Source organism: Helianthus annuus, chromosome 14 (genome assembly GCF_002127325.2).
Source record: "Helianthus annuus cultivar XRQ/B chromosome 14, HanXRQr2.0-SUNRISE, whole genome shotgun sequence".
Lineage (NCBI taxonomy): Eukaryota > Viridiplantae > Streptophyta > Magnoliopsida > Asterales > Asteraceae > Helianthus > Helianthus annuus.
The window spans coordinates 7,342,408-7,357,348 of record NC_035446.2 but is presented as its reverse complement, the minus strand read 5'-3'; the positions used below and the strand labels follow the sequence as shown (position 1 = coordinate 7,357,348).

The window sequence follows — 14,941 nt, the reverse complement described above, 5'->3', positions numbered from 1 at the left end:
GTAGGAATCACATTAGCATGGACTCAAGAATGGAAGGTTAACGGGTCAAGCGGAGGCGAGGAAGCAAGCATGAAAACTAACACTTAAGGTAAGTGACTCCCGACTCACTTCTTTGTATGCATAAGAACTTTCTTATTTATGAATGAGGGGAAATTATGTATGATATAAAAATGAATGAAGGTATTAAGAGAAGTAATGATCTAGATAGTCGGAGGTAGTTGTGGGACCAAACGGGTCGAATAAATAAGAATAAGTGGGGTAACGGTAATAAAATTTGTAATGATTAAGGACCCGGGCAAGGGTTCTCAGGCTAATATGTAAGGAATTGTTTTACGGATGTTTAGGAACAAGTTTCAAGTGAAACGAATGCAAAACGAACAAGTTATGCGAATTTTAGTATTAAATTGGGGAGCTAAACTGGGCATCACCGTAGCTTACGGTGCCCACCATAAGCTACGGTAGGAGCTGGGTCTTCTTTTCTGCCGTAATGCAGTTTAAAGTTACTGTAAAGCTTTTGGGGCCACCGTAAGCTACGGTAGCCACCGTAGCTTGCGGTGGAGGCCAGATACAAATGTAAAGTTTATGAAATTCTTTGTTTTTCCTTCGAATTCGGACCCCATGGATCCATTCCAAGCCTCGTTAAGTCTTTATAATGTTCCTCAACCCTACCGAAAGGCTTGGTAAGTTACGGATGAGCTCGGAACTCATTCTTAAGATCCGAAACATACCCGAAAGACTTTTAAAAAGCGTGTATGATGTGCGAGTAAGATCGGGATGTAGGAGCGAGTATGCGGGGTAATGAACTAAGTATGTGGGTAAGCATGTATAGATTTAACTTCATCCAAATACGCTTAAACTAATAAGTAATCATGAATAGGAGTGAGTATGTATATAGGTTTGTTCTACATGTTTTATTATACGGAGGTTTGTAATTAAGATACGGCAGTAATTCGTGGAGAATTAGGTAATGGGTATGCACGAGTTAGTATGTATGTATGAATGTGTTTATGTAATTATGTAAGTATATGTACGTGTGAGCGAAGGTATGCATGTGTGTAGTTATGATTCGTTTTATCAATGCAGGTAAGTATGTAGTTATGTATGCATTGTATACGTGGTATCAATACATTTAAGTATTGACGTTATTAACAGTGTGCCTCAAGAATGAAATGTAATGCAGGTACTCTATTGAAGTTTCGCCAAGGATTAGACACCCGGATGGAATGACTAAATCTAGAAAGATAACGGGATGGAAAGTATATGTGGATATAACGTAACGAGACTACATGATTAAGAATTTTGTTTGTATATAATGTATGCTAATGTTGCGAATGTATGTGGTGGGTGCAGGTTGTACGAATCACAGATTATCATCACGAGGAGTAGCGATCAAAGACCGAGTCACAAGATTGATTGTACGGGAATGCCTGAGTATGTAAATTGATAGACATAGGTTGTGCTTTTATTTTGTAAATGAGTACGAAGGATGCATATATTGTAAAAGAGTTATTTTATAATAAACTTTCAAGTAAGTCAAAACGTTTATAATGAAAGAAATTTTATGGTACATATTTCTGCTGTGTCTTTTCAGTTAAAGCGTGTTAGGGCGTTACAATTGTCTAGAACTGTTAAGTGAGTTTTGGTACTTAGGTTGTAAACCTGTTAATATACTTATAAAACAAAGTTATTTGGTTACTTCAAAAGTTGATAAAATCAACAGTTGCTTAAAAATGTGTCTGGTTTTCAAAAGTTGATTGGGAAATTGGTCTATTTGTCTTTAACCAGACCTGACATTAGTTATGTTGTTCAATTTTTAAGTCAATTCATGCATAGTCCAAAAGAAATACATTTGAGTTTGGCTTTAAGGTTATTAAGATATTTGAAAGTAAGTCCTGGTAAAGGACTAAGTTTCAAGAAAAGTGACAAGTTAAAATTGTGTGGATTTGCAGACTCTGATCGGGCAAAGTGTTTGTCCACTCGGAAATCTATGACTGGCTTATGTGTTTTCCTGGGTGAATGCCTTGTTTCTTGGAAAAGCAAGAAACAAAGCACTATTTCCAGGTCAACTGCAGAAGCAAAATATAGAGCAATGTGTTCTACTATTTGTGAAACTATGTGGCTTAAGAATTTGTTAACTGAGTTGGATGTTGAATGTCAATTACCTATTGAGTTATTCTGTGATAGTCAAGATGCTATGTCTATAGCAACTAACCCTGTGTTTCATGAAAGAACGAAACATTTTGAGTTAGTTTTATATTTTTTGAGAGAAAAAGTGGCTGATTGTGTTATTAATCCTCAAAAGGTTGACTTAGATAATCAACTTGCTGATGTCTTTACTAAAGGTCTTAATGTTGTTCAACTTGAGATAACGTGTAAAAAACTGGGATTAATGGATCTGTTTAAGCCATATGAATGAAGTGGGTATGTTAAAATGTTATATTAGTCATTCATATGGGCTTATTATTGTTTATTGCCTGGTGGGTTGCCGATTATAAAATGGGTTGCTCATATGGGCCCAGGTTGTTATTATGTTTTAAGGTTGTTACTTTTGTTGAAGTGTGTTTAAACATGTTGGATAGTTGAGGGGGTGATGTGAAAGATTTCAGGGGTCGCAATCATCTTGTGCCATAGTTTTGACTGGAGTGTAACTTTCAAAGTTACAACATATAAAAGAGTTCACCCTTTTCTCTGAGATTCATTCACTCTCCTTCACCTTTACGCATACTCTCTTGGTCTCTCTGTATTGTATTAGGGTTTGAGATTGTTGAAGTTGTATTGATAATCTCTCAACTGTATCTGAGAGATTCATCTGGTTATGTTGATGAATGATGATCATTAGTAGATGATCATGTCGAGACTCTTCGTATCTTGCATTGCTTACAGAGCGTATTATTCTAAAATCTAGGGTTTATTTAGGGGTAAATCTTTTGGGTTGGGTTAATAAGATTTTGTCACCGTATTTTGTCCCTCTTTTTGTTGTTTTTTGTAATTTGTAATTTGTAATTTGTGGTTGATTCATAAAATTCTACAATTTTTAATATTAAAATGGAGAGTTGCGGTTTCAATATAACAATTACGGTTTTCGTCGCCACCAATTTCAATTTCAACATGAAAGAAGATAGTTGTATTGATGTAAACTACGACTAGATCAAAACATTTAAGGGTATACGGGGTGTCATCGGTGACCCCCATCGGTGACCAATTTTACCGCTCGGCAAGAACACCGCCGATCATGCGGTGAGGTAGAGAGAGGAGAGAGACCGGTGGCGGCTCACCGAAGAGAGAGGGAGGAGAGAGAGAGGGGCGGTCCAATCACAGCTTTCCTTTTTTTTTTTTTTAAAAAAAAAAAAAAAACCAATTCACCTAAGAGGGGAGTGGCGCCATCAAATTGGGGTGTTAGGGGAGTTTAAGAGAGGACTTGACGTGGCACACGGGGATCGGTTTGGCGTAAGAGAGGGGACTCACCTATTAGGTGAGCACCCCTTACACCCTAATAGCCTTGATACTTATATTACTTTTCATTTAATTTATTTGATTTAAAAGCTAAATATTTAAATAAATAATTTACCTGTTTGCTTAGGATTGGCTATTCGTCATTCACAAAATTGTCCATCAGACGAATCACAAAAGTAAAACTCATAAACTCAATTTACAATATAAGAAGTATCTTCAATACATACTATGTAAAAGTCTTACATTGGTATTATTTCCTTTGATTGCATTTAGAATCTGTTCCATATTTAAATGATGAAAAACTCTACATTCAGTGTTTGTAAGCGATGGAATAGAAAATATACAAGCGACATATATAAAACTGATAAGCTAACTCCCACGCGAGTGTAGGAGGTGTTGTAAATGAAGGAGATGGCCAGAAAATCATGGAGGAACACTAACTGAGAAGCAGGAAACTGGCAGAACACGCAACGATAAAAACTCAACTGGCAACACTGCTACATCCAAAAAACCCTCCAAATTTCAGCGATAACCACCAAGTTATTCCGTTCAGGACTAAACCTCACAATTAACCGTGTCATTTTTACGGCCAAGTTCAATCGCAAAACAATTATTTTTGTCAAAGTTTGCAGTTCATTCACGGGTATTAACAATATATATTCGACCCTAGTAATATACGAGTTTAACCGGTAAAAATAACTGTGAATACAATAAAAAGTAAAAAGAATATTTAATCCAATAAAATTCACATGTTTTCCTCACACCTAATCCAAACCCCCGTTTCTCAGCACACCCCTTTCTTCTTCTTCCATACCTTGGGGTTTTAGTCTCGTTAATGGAGTTCTAGGGTTTCAATTTTCATCACACCAGATTCTCATATTCACACACAAATATCTTCTGAACAATACTCCAAATGTCGTATCTAACATTGAAAACTCCATTTCCAACATCACATTCTTCATCTTCATCCTCTGTTCTCGCTTCATGTAGAACCAATCACTTGCTGCGGCTGTGTTCTTCGTCTTCAGTTTGCGTTGCCGGAAAACGAACGTTTAACCGCGGGAGATTGAGGTTGCGAGCTGCATCTCAGCCGCAGGATGCTTCGGAAAGTAGCAATAGTAGTGATTCTCAACAACAACCTAACGGTTCTGTGGTATAAATTTTGATTAATTTGTTATAAAATGTTGAAATTAATTGCGTTAATAGGTCGTAAGTAGTATGTAGTAAGTGTATGCTGATATTGTTTGTTTTCTGTATGATTCTGATTTTAGGTCAAGCCTTTTGATAAAGTTCAACTGTTCTGTGTTATTAATTTGTTCTAGATTGTGGAAATTAGTTATGTTATTAGGTTGTTGTAAGTAGTAAGTGTATGCTGTTTTTGTTTGCTTTGTGTTTGATTCTGATTTTGAGGTCAAGCCTTGTGATAAAGTTGAACTGGTGTGTCGTAAAAACTCGAATAGTTTGCTTCATATTTTGGAAGTTAGTAATGTTTATAGGTTGTAGCATGTATTGGCTGTGTGGAGGATTTTGATTTTGAGGTTAAACTCATAGTCACCTAATTCGCGGTACGCTCCGGTTTGGGTTCGCAATTCGCTAGTTGGGACGGATTCGGTTCGGAGGGGGGTAGGTTCATTTTGGTACGGTGTACCATTCCGACCGGTTCGGTAAACACAAACTAAAACAAAAATTACTAATTTCATAAATCCAAATGATCAAAATCCAATACTCATATTAGCAAATAGAAAAACATAAACATAAAGTTTTAAAATCCTAATCTAGACGTGTCCTTTTTCCTTTCCCGTTAGCGACGTCTTCTTCATCAAGATTTTCTCAAACCACTTCTTCCAAATGAGCACTTGAACCTTCAATATACGTGCTTTCTGGGTTCATATACCACTTTTTGTGGGGGCCAGATTTATACGATTCTAAAAAACGACTCTAAAGCCTTATGTTAGAGTGAATAAAAACCAGTTTATCCGCTCTATTGCAATTTAATCGATTTCTCTTCACATTATGGATGTAGGAGTATGTACTCCAGTTTCTCTCCGCCGAAGAGCTACTAATCGGTTGAGAGAGTACCTTTTTGGCCACTTCTGCTAATTCGGGTGTCTCCGACCCGTATGCACCCCACCAATCAACTGCATCCATTGTCACGACATCAGCTTGGGCTGCAGTCCTCGCATAAATACCTTTTTTTCATATGAAACGTGGCAAATAGTGCCAGCAACATACCTTCTTCCTCTGGGTTTTCTGCAATTCTTTTAAACGCTTCTATAAAACCATTGGTAACTTCCAGGTCTTGGTTAGGAGCTTTTCTTACCGTGTCACCGGGTGCCAACTTTTGTAGATAATGTTTATCGTAAAACCTTGGATTCAAAGCATGCCCCGAACAATGAAGTGGGATTGACATTTTATCCCACCTAGCCAAAACAATCTGATTAATTTCTTCAAAATAACCTCCATATTTATTATCCTTCATAACATCTTTAGTTCTCCTACCATGTTGTCCATTTTCTCATAAATTTCACCCAATCGAGGACCTTCACCATCACAAAACTTAATTAGCAAAAATATAGGTTTTGTAATAGCTATAATATTTTCCACTGATTCCCAAAACCCGTCATCTTTAATCTTATCAGTGATGTTTGCCCTATCTGTTCGAGCCTTTTCGTCCCCACTTTTCATCCAATCCCGCTAAGAATCGAGGACGATAGTTGTCGCAAGCGTCTCTCTAGAATCCAACAACCTTCGCAAAAGTACATAATGTGATGCAAACCTTGTTTTTGCAACCTTCAATAACTCCAACCTTGAGTTTTCTCTAAATATCGCTAAGGCAAGGGTATGGTTTAGAAAATACTTAACAATAGCCTTACCTTGCTTATATGTGTCGTGTAGCCAATAAAATTCGTTCGCCAAGTCTTTAAAAATAAGATTTAAAGTGTGTACAATACATGGTGACCAAAATATATGTTTATATACTTTCTCGGTCTCCTTGCCGGCAGCTTTGCAATTAGCCGTCCTATCCGTTACGAATTGCAACACATTGCTTGGTCCAATGGTCTCGATCGCTTCAAAAAGATATTTAGAAATCGCTCCAGCCTTTTTATCCACCCCTAATAAGTCTCTCGCGTGCATAAACATTGCACCACGAGAATTAACCGCGAGAACATTAATGAGTGGGTTATGTTTAACATTGGTCCACCCATCCGAGACAATTGACACTCCTTGTGTGTACCACGTGTCTTTGACCGGTGTTAGCTCCTTTTCAACGTCCCGTACACATGCGTCTAGTAATGTGGTTCTCGCTTATTAACTAGATGGGGGTTTGTAATCAACTGGTGCCTTCTTGATGGTACTCACCATTTCAATAAACTGTGGATTGCGTAGTACATTGAACGGGATTCCGTTAGCACACAAACCTCGAATAATCTTCAAATCTACCACATTTCTCTCTAGCATACCGAAAGATTCTTCAATTCGTTTCTTTGAAAATGAGTTTTTTTTTGTGAGGACCGAATTCCTTAAAGACTTTGAAACTCCATCATTTTCTGCATCTTTTACCTATATGTCTCTCGATCTTTAAGTACGGCTGTACATCTTTTAATCTCGGCTTTTTTCCCTGGTGAAGGCCCGAAAAAGTGAACAGGAATTCTGGTGTAAGTGCTCGTAAACCTGCCTTTACAGTGATTGCAGGTCCACTGTTTGGAACCACCGGGATTCTTGCTGTTTCCTGATGAAAGATTCAAGTATTAAACAAAAAACTCTGTAGCTAAACTCATAACTATAGTTATAAACTCATAATAATAATAAACTCTTTTAACACACTTTAAACTGATTATTGCATCTTCAAACCAGAATATAAACTCATAATTATAATCAACTCTTTTAATCTTATTTTTAAAGACTTGGTGAACGAATTTTATTGGCCGGGAAGGAGATCGAGAAGGTATATAAACATATATTTTGGTCGCCTTGTAGTGTAAACACTTTAAATCTTATTTTTAAAGACTTGGCGAACGGATTTTATTGGCTACACGACACATATAAGCAAGGTAAGGCTATTGTTAAGTATTTTCTAAACCATACCCATGCCTTAACGATATTTAGAGAAAACTCAAGGTTGGAGTTATTGAAGGTTGCAAAAACAAGGTTTGCATCACATTATGTACTTTTGCGAAGGTTGTTGGATTGTAGGGAGGCGCTTGCGACAACTATCGTCCTCAATTCTTGGCGGGATTGGATGAAAAGTGGGGACAAAAAGGCTCGAACAGATGGGGCAAACATCACTGATAAGATTAAAGATGATGGGTTTTGGGAATCAGTGGTGAATATTTTAGCTATTACAAAACCTATATTTTTGCTAATTAAGTTTTGTGATGGTGAAGGTCCTAGATTGAGTGAAATCTATGAGAAAATGGACAACATGGTAGGAGAAATAAAAGATGCTATGAAGGATAATGAATATGGAGGTTATTTTGAAGAAATTAATCAGATTGTTTTGGTTAGGTGGGATAAAATGTCAATCCCACTTCATTGTTTGGGGCATGCTTTGAATCCAAGGTTTTACGATAAACATTATCTACAAAAGTTGGCACCCGGTGACACGGTAAGAAAAGCTCCGAACCAAGACCCATGGAAGTTACCAATGGTGTTATAGAAGCGTTTAAAAGAATTGCGGAAAATCCAGAGGAAGAAGGTATGTTGCGGGCACAATTTGCCACGTTTCATATGAAAAAAGGTATTTATGCGAGGACCGTAGCACAAGCTGATGCCGTGACAATGGATGCAGTTGATTGGTGGGGTACATATGGGTCGGAGACACCCGAATTGGCAGAAGTGGCCGAAAAAGTACTCTCTCAACCGATTAGTAGCTATTCGACGGAGAGAAACTGGAGTACATACTCCTACATCCGTAATGTGAAGAGAAATCGATTAAATTGCAATAGAGCGGATAAACTGGTTTTTATTCACTCTAACATTAGGCTTCAAAATCGTATAAATCTGCCCCCCACAAAAAGTGGGATATGAACCCAGAAAGCACGTATATTGAAGGTTCAAGTGCTCATTTGGAAGAACTGGTTTGGGAAAATCTTGATGAAGAAGACGTCGCTAACGGGAAAGGAAAAAGGGCACGTCTAGATTAGGATTTTTAAACTTTATGTTTATGTTTTTCTATTTGCTATATGAATATTGGATTTTGATCATTTGGATTTATGAAATTAGTAATTTTTGTTTTAGTTTGTGTTTACCGAACCGGTCGGAATGGTACACCGTACGGGACCGTACCGAATTCGTACCAACTAGCGAATTGCGAACCCGAACCGGAGCGTACCGCGAATTAGGTGACAATGAGTTGATGTTTAAAGATAGAGAAAAAGTTTTAGTTGAAAGGCTATAATTTTCACTGCCAATCTACCGGATTTGGGTAAGAAAGGAAATCAATTGGAAAGAAAGTGCATTTGAACTTACGAGCTACATGAATTTATTCAACTATTGTTAGTTTGTGGAAAGTAGAGTTTAGTAACAGAACAAAATGGGGAGAATGAGTATGTGAAGATACTTCCTAAGCTAGTGAACGTTGAGATATGTTATGAATTCTTCATAAATCAGGCGGGCATTATTGTTTCTCTTTGCGTTTTTGAATAAGTAGATATGAGAAGTTTGCGCGTCAGTGGTAAGATTTGAAAATAAGTATGGCCAATACCACAAGTTTTTTAAACGATGAGGAACAATGACATTTTTAGGAGCACACTCGAATGCTTAACTAATTATGTGAAAATAATTTATGCACATGCCAAAAACATGGTTGCATGAGATGTTGTTACATCTATACTTGTGACGAGCTCCTATACTCGGATACTCCTTTATGTGACTAGGATTACAATAAGCAATATTTTTCATCTCAAATACTTGTTTTTGCAAAAAACTTGTACCTACTTAATAGATTGATAAGGATACTCATAATTGTGATTCAACTACTACTAATTTGAAAACATATGATGGACATGTGTCTTCCATAATCTATGTTATTAGATTATTTACAATTGGAGATTATGTTGATAATGAACTATGATAGAACTATAGAAGTACGGTTTTGAAATGGAATGTTAAGACTATCTACAGGAATGTTGTAAAGCTGCATCTTTGATTTTGATCCATTATAGACTTACTTAAACAGTGTGTGTGTGTGTGTGTATTTTTACTTTTTGACAAATGTTCTTCATACTAATACTGATGTTAAATATGGATCTCCTCAACTATATATGCATTCTATAGACAAGCAGGAGGGAAATGCTACTGGAGTATGTAAAAAATGTGCAACCAGAATTTATGGAGTTATTTGTTAAAAGAGCACCTCAGCAGGTAATATTTATCCCTATGTTTCTTCTATATGTATTTTATAAATGAATCATCTCTTACACTTATTTCTGTTAGGTTGTAGATGCCATGCGCCAGACAGTAACAAATATGATGGGAACTTTACCCCCTCAGTTTTTTGCAGTAACTGTTACCACCGTAAGTTTGCACAATATAGGCCTTTACGTGGATTGGCTTAAACAACTTAAGTATTGACACACTGTTCTATTTTTAATTGTGTATCGTGCAATCAGGTTGCTGAGAATCTTGCGCAACTCATGTACAGTGTTTTGATGACTGGGTATATGTTTAGAAACGCACAATATCGGTTGGAATTGCAACAAAGTTTGGAGCAAGTTGCACTTCCTGATACATCACAGGAGAAAAAGGTGCTTTTTTCAAATTTTTGTTTGTTACCGTTAATGGTCATGCAATTGCTAAGCAATATGCTTGGTGGGTAGAACTTTCGTACGTCAAGTTACAGAAGTTATATTATTTCAGTAATATCATGGATTTTTAATTTAAATTCTTTAATATGTTTTATGCCTTAAACAATAAAAACTGGGCTTGCTTTTGACAGTTTTGACCTATTTGGCTTGTTTCCTGTTTAGTATGATCAAGATAATATTGTTCCGAGGGAAGTAAAATCTAGCATACGAAAATAGATAGTATATTTATAAACTATATGCATACAATTATGTATGTTATAAAAACACTGTTTTTCGTGTGATTTGTGTCGTCAAATTTAGAGGTGGCAAATTTCGAACCATTTACTTAAAACTTGGAGTAAAATGCCATTTTCGTCCCTAAGGTTTGGCCGGTTTTGCGACTTTCGTCCAAAGGTTTGTTTTTCCGCATCTGGATCCAAAAGATTTGAAATCTTGTCATTTTCATACGGCCCGTAAAATCCATTTTTAACGTTAAGTCAGGGGTATTTTCGTCTTTTTACTGATTTGTTTATTTATTTATTTACAAAGATACATATGTAATAAAATGTATAAAAAGATGAAAATACCTCTTATTTAACAGAAAAATGGATGGGGTTAATGGGTTGGGTGAAAATGGCAAGATTTCAAACCTTTTGGATCCAGATTGCGGAAAAAAAAACCTTTGGACGAAAGTCGCCAAACCTCAGGGACGGACGACAATTAGGGATGGCAATCGAACCCAAACCTGATGGGTAAACCTTGAAACCCGACACATTTGGGGCGGGTTTGGGGTCGGTTAATCGGGTTTGGGATTAGTTTTAATTTTTTTTCGCGGGTTTGGGATTTGGTGATATACCCGATAAAGTGCACCCGTTTACCCGATATAATTTCTTTTATATTTTTAAATGTGTATATATATATATGATACATCCATTTTTTTTATACATATAGGTATTTTGTATCGTATACATTGTAGTTATTTAATATATTTTTATAGTGATAATACTAAATGTAACTGATTAGTAGTACCCAATAGATACCCCATGTGTTTTGAGTCGGGTATGCCCAACGGGTAAATTTTATTAAATTAATGGGTTTACCCAAAACCCGCGGGTATACCCGATGGGTATTTACCCGCTAGAAACCCGACGGGGTTTGGGACAAGCTTATCTCACCGGGTTTGGGGTTGGGATTACTTAAACCCGTCCCAAACCCGACTTCATTGCCGTTCCTAACGACAATGATGCTTTACTCTAAAAATTGGGTCATTTTTTAATATAGCTAAAAGACTTCCTGTATCCCTTTATGAAAATAATTTTATTCATGCACATATTTATAAGATTCAAATTTATGGACAAAAAAGTGTTGATTGTTGACGTGTCATTCCAACCCAATCTGTTTGGACCCATTACCCAACCCGTCCAGCCCACCATTAAACCACAAAAGGTGAAAGTAAGTTCACCTTTTCACACTTGTCTTTTTTATCGATGTATAGTCACTTGAGTTAAAAGATGGTTCACTTTTTTTCTCAATAGTCCTAACTCCCAACTGAAATGGGTGTCTGACTTTTAAAATCTGAAAGGTGTTTGTCCTATATTGCAAACAAAATAAATGTTTGTAGTATTAAATTATTAAGTTTTACGTGTATGATTTACAGGATGCACCAGATTATGCACCGGGGACGCAGAAAAAGGTGTCGGGGGAGGTTATCAGGTGGAATAATGTTTCTGGTCCTGAAAAAATAGAGGCAATTAAATACATCGAATTACTTGAAGCAGAAGTTGAGGAACTTAATCGTCAAGTAGAAAGAATATCCGCCAATGGATCAAATGAATTGTTGGACTATCTTAAAACCCTTGAGCCCCAAAATCTTAAGGTTAGGAAGTTAAGTCTGTTAATTAATTAAAGCAAACTGCATCAAAAAGATAACAAACTATCAAAGCTTCTATGTTTTTTATATAAAGTAATCTCTGAAGTTGACTGGTTACCACATGCCATGTCAGCACCACGTCAGGTAAAAAGTCAACTTGGTCAAAGCTACAGGATAGAATGATAGATCCACTTGTCTACTTCATGTCTGAATACTTTTTTTTTAATAAAATTATGCAGGATTTGACAAGTAGTGCTGGGGAGGATGTTGTAGTTGCAATGAACACGTTTATAAAACGTCTTTTAGCTGTTTCAGATCCTACTCAAATGAAGGTTAGCATGATGAATTAAAGTTGATAAATTTACAAATATACCCTTAATGTTTTACAAAAAGTTTTTCCTTGTTTGTCATCTCTTTCTCTCAAAAATATATATAAGTAAAAAACTCGAGAGCCCATCCTAGACGTTGTAACCCTGACTATCTATTTCAAGATTTTCCCAAAATGGCAATGTTTTTTCTTATGTTAGGAAGGTTCTATTCTAAATTTAGTTACTGGCCTTTTGTGGTCCAAAAATCTCACTGTGTGATAGTAACTTTGTCTTTTATTTGTTTCTCAACTATATTTTTTTTTTGTCAAGCTTTGCATTTTTTAAACTTTTTTTTTATAGGGATAACTTTGTTAAATAGTAACGTAGTTTCAGGAGTGTTCCAATCAGATCACTCAGCTTATTTTTGTTCCAATCAGGTCACGAAAGTTTAGTTTATGTTCCGATCCTAGATATTTTACCTACATAGAAGGTCATCCATCCCAAAGTTTGATTTAATTTATTCTATATTTTTAATAAAAAACTAAATAAAAACCACATAGAATAGTTTACTTGTTATTCAGGTAAATCATATAGGATTAGAACATAAAATAAACTTTAATGATTTAATTAGAACAAATTTTTTTATGAATTACCTGATTGGAACACTCATAAAACTTGATTACCATTCTATGAAATATTCCCTTTTTTATAAGAAATATTGGATTTTAATAATCCAAACTATTCGCCGTTGCCCAACTTCAAAAATAACCACTGACAGTCCCAATTATTAAATTGGCCTCCTATGGACCCTGACTAACAGAACCCTACGCTATTAGTCTCTGGTCGCCAAAAAAACGTTTTTGGCCAGAAAAAGGTTCGTAAAGGTCCGATCTAAGGTTACAAAGAGGTTTGGGATGAAAATGTTGTGTTTTCCAGCCAAAAAGTTGAGTTGAGTTTTCTGGCCAAAAAAGAAGTTTTCCGGCGACCTCAATAATTGGGGCTTTTACTAAAAAAAGGTTCCTAAAGGTCCATAATAAGGTTACAAAGAGGTTTGGGACGAAAATGTTGAGTTTTCCGGCCAAAAAGGAGTTTTCCGGCCACTGGAGACTAACACCGTTAGGGTTCCTTTAAGCGGGGTTCATTGGAGGAAAATATGTTAATAGTTGGGACTGTCAGTGGTTATTTTTAAAGTTGGGACTGTTGTCGGCCAACGGCGAATAGTTAGGATTATTATCCAATATTCCTTTTTATAATTGTAATTTGTGATGGTTATGCAGACTAGCGTGACAGAGACAAGTGCCCCGGAACTGGCGAAGCTGCTTTATTGGCTAATGGTGGTCGGATACAGTATACGTAACATTGAAGTCCGTTATGATATGGAACGTGTTTTAGGCAGTCCACCTAAGCGTCAAGAGCTACCCCCAGCCGAGAACATATAAACAACCACCGAAACAATATCAATAACCAACCACCAAAATTTTCATTATTCCACCAAAAATGTTGTTTCATATATGACAATGAAGTTGCTGTTTCTGTCCAGATTTTAGCGTATGGTTAAGGAAGCAGTTGATTGATTATTGGTGTTCAAGATTTGCCGATGAGGGTTTTCATATTAGTTGTAGCAACTATGATTCTTGGTCTTTATGGCATTTCGTTTACGTCCACCTTGTAGTAACATTATTTAAAACTATGCCAATTCGGCTCATTTACCTTGTAATCGAGTCAATTGGATTTATGTTTTTATCTATAACAGATCAAATGAGTAAAAAAGAGTTGGCTAAAAGGGAAATGAGTCGAAGGAGTTCAAAGTTTATATTCAACGATTAAACCTCATTTAGATCGCTTAAGGGTGTTTGTAGTCTTCATATATTGGTTTTAAATGATTACGCAATTTTGATAGGTTTTGCGTCTAAACTTAGACGTCTAACATCACCGTATTCACTTTCCTCTTTTGATAATTATGTAATTCAAGTTTTTAATAGCTACAAAGTAGCAGGTAACACAGGTTTGGGTGATCAAGTAGGTATCATCTAATACCACAACGTCCAAAACCCGCAATTTTTTAACAGATCCCAAACTGATGGCATTACCCTTTCGAATTTGGGTTTTCTCGTCGGGTTTAGGTTTGCTTGCAATCCCTAGTCACATATCAAAAGATCGGTGATAACCTATGTATGAAGATTACCAACTCTGCTTACAATTACCTTCAAATGAACCAAAAACTTGTTTCATCGTTTGAATTAACATTGTTCCAAAACCAAGACTGTGGAAAGTTTCTTGACAACTACAATCAAGAAATATCTGTCCCTGCCTTTATATTTAGTACATGAGCGAAGAGACCTTCACATGAAAACTAAAAATCTAAGAAGATATAAAACAACCCAGTTCTTGCGCTGGTTTTGATGGCGATGGGGGCGTATAAATTCGTGCTTTCTTCAGAATCTCTGCAACAACCCAGTTCTTCCGCTTGCTCAGTGGTCTCGAAGGATCCAATTTAACCTGAAAAAGATATGTTTCATACAAAC

The 14,941-nt window shown here is 36.3% G+C and overlaps 1 protein-coding gene across 1 annotated transcript; it reads left to right on the top strand.

The window, feature by feature from the left end:
- The first annotated feature begins 3,793 nt into the window (after nt 1-3,793).
- On the top strand, nt 3,794-14,163 carry LOC110908023. The gene is made up of 7 exons (XM_022152924.2): nt 3,794-4,606; nt 9,730-9,816; nt 9,889-9,969; nt 10,065-10,199; nt 11,896-12,114; nt 12,348-12,440; nt 13,694-14,163. Exons 1-7 carry the CDS (start codon nt 4,367-4,369, stop codon nt 13,853-13,855), a joined length of 1,017 nt encoding a protein of 338 aa, XP_022008616.1. The 5' UTR covers nt 3,794-4,366; the 3' UTR covers nt 13,856-14,163.
- The last annotated feature ends 778 nt before the right edge of the window (nt 14,164-14,941 follow it).

What these genes read in the sequence shown, in the direction of transcription:
- LOC110908023 (XM_022152924.2), top strand. Translation starts at nt 4,367, where the DNA reads ATGTCGTATCTAACATTGAAAACTCCATTTCCAACATCACATTCTTCA. An exon ending in AACAACCTAACGGTTCTGTG is followed by an intron (nt 4,607 to 9,729) that starts GTATAAATTTTG and finishes TGCATTCTATAG; the next exon opens with ACAAGCAGGAGGGAAATGCT. An exon ending in TTGAGCCCCAAAATCTTAAG is followed by an intron (nt 12,115 to 12,347) that starts GTTAGGAAGTTA and finishes AAAATTATGCAG; the next exon opens with GATTTGACAAGTAGTGCTGG.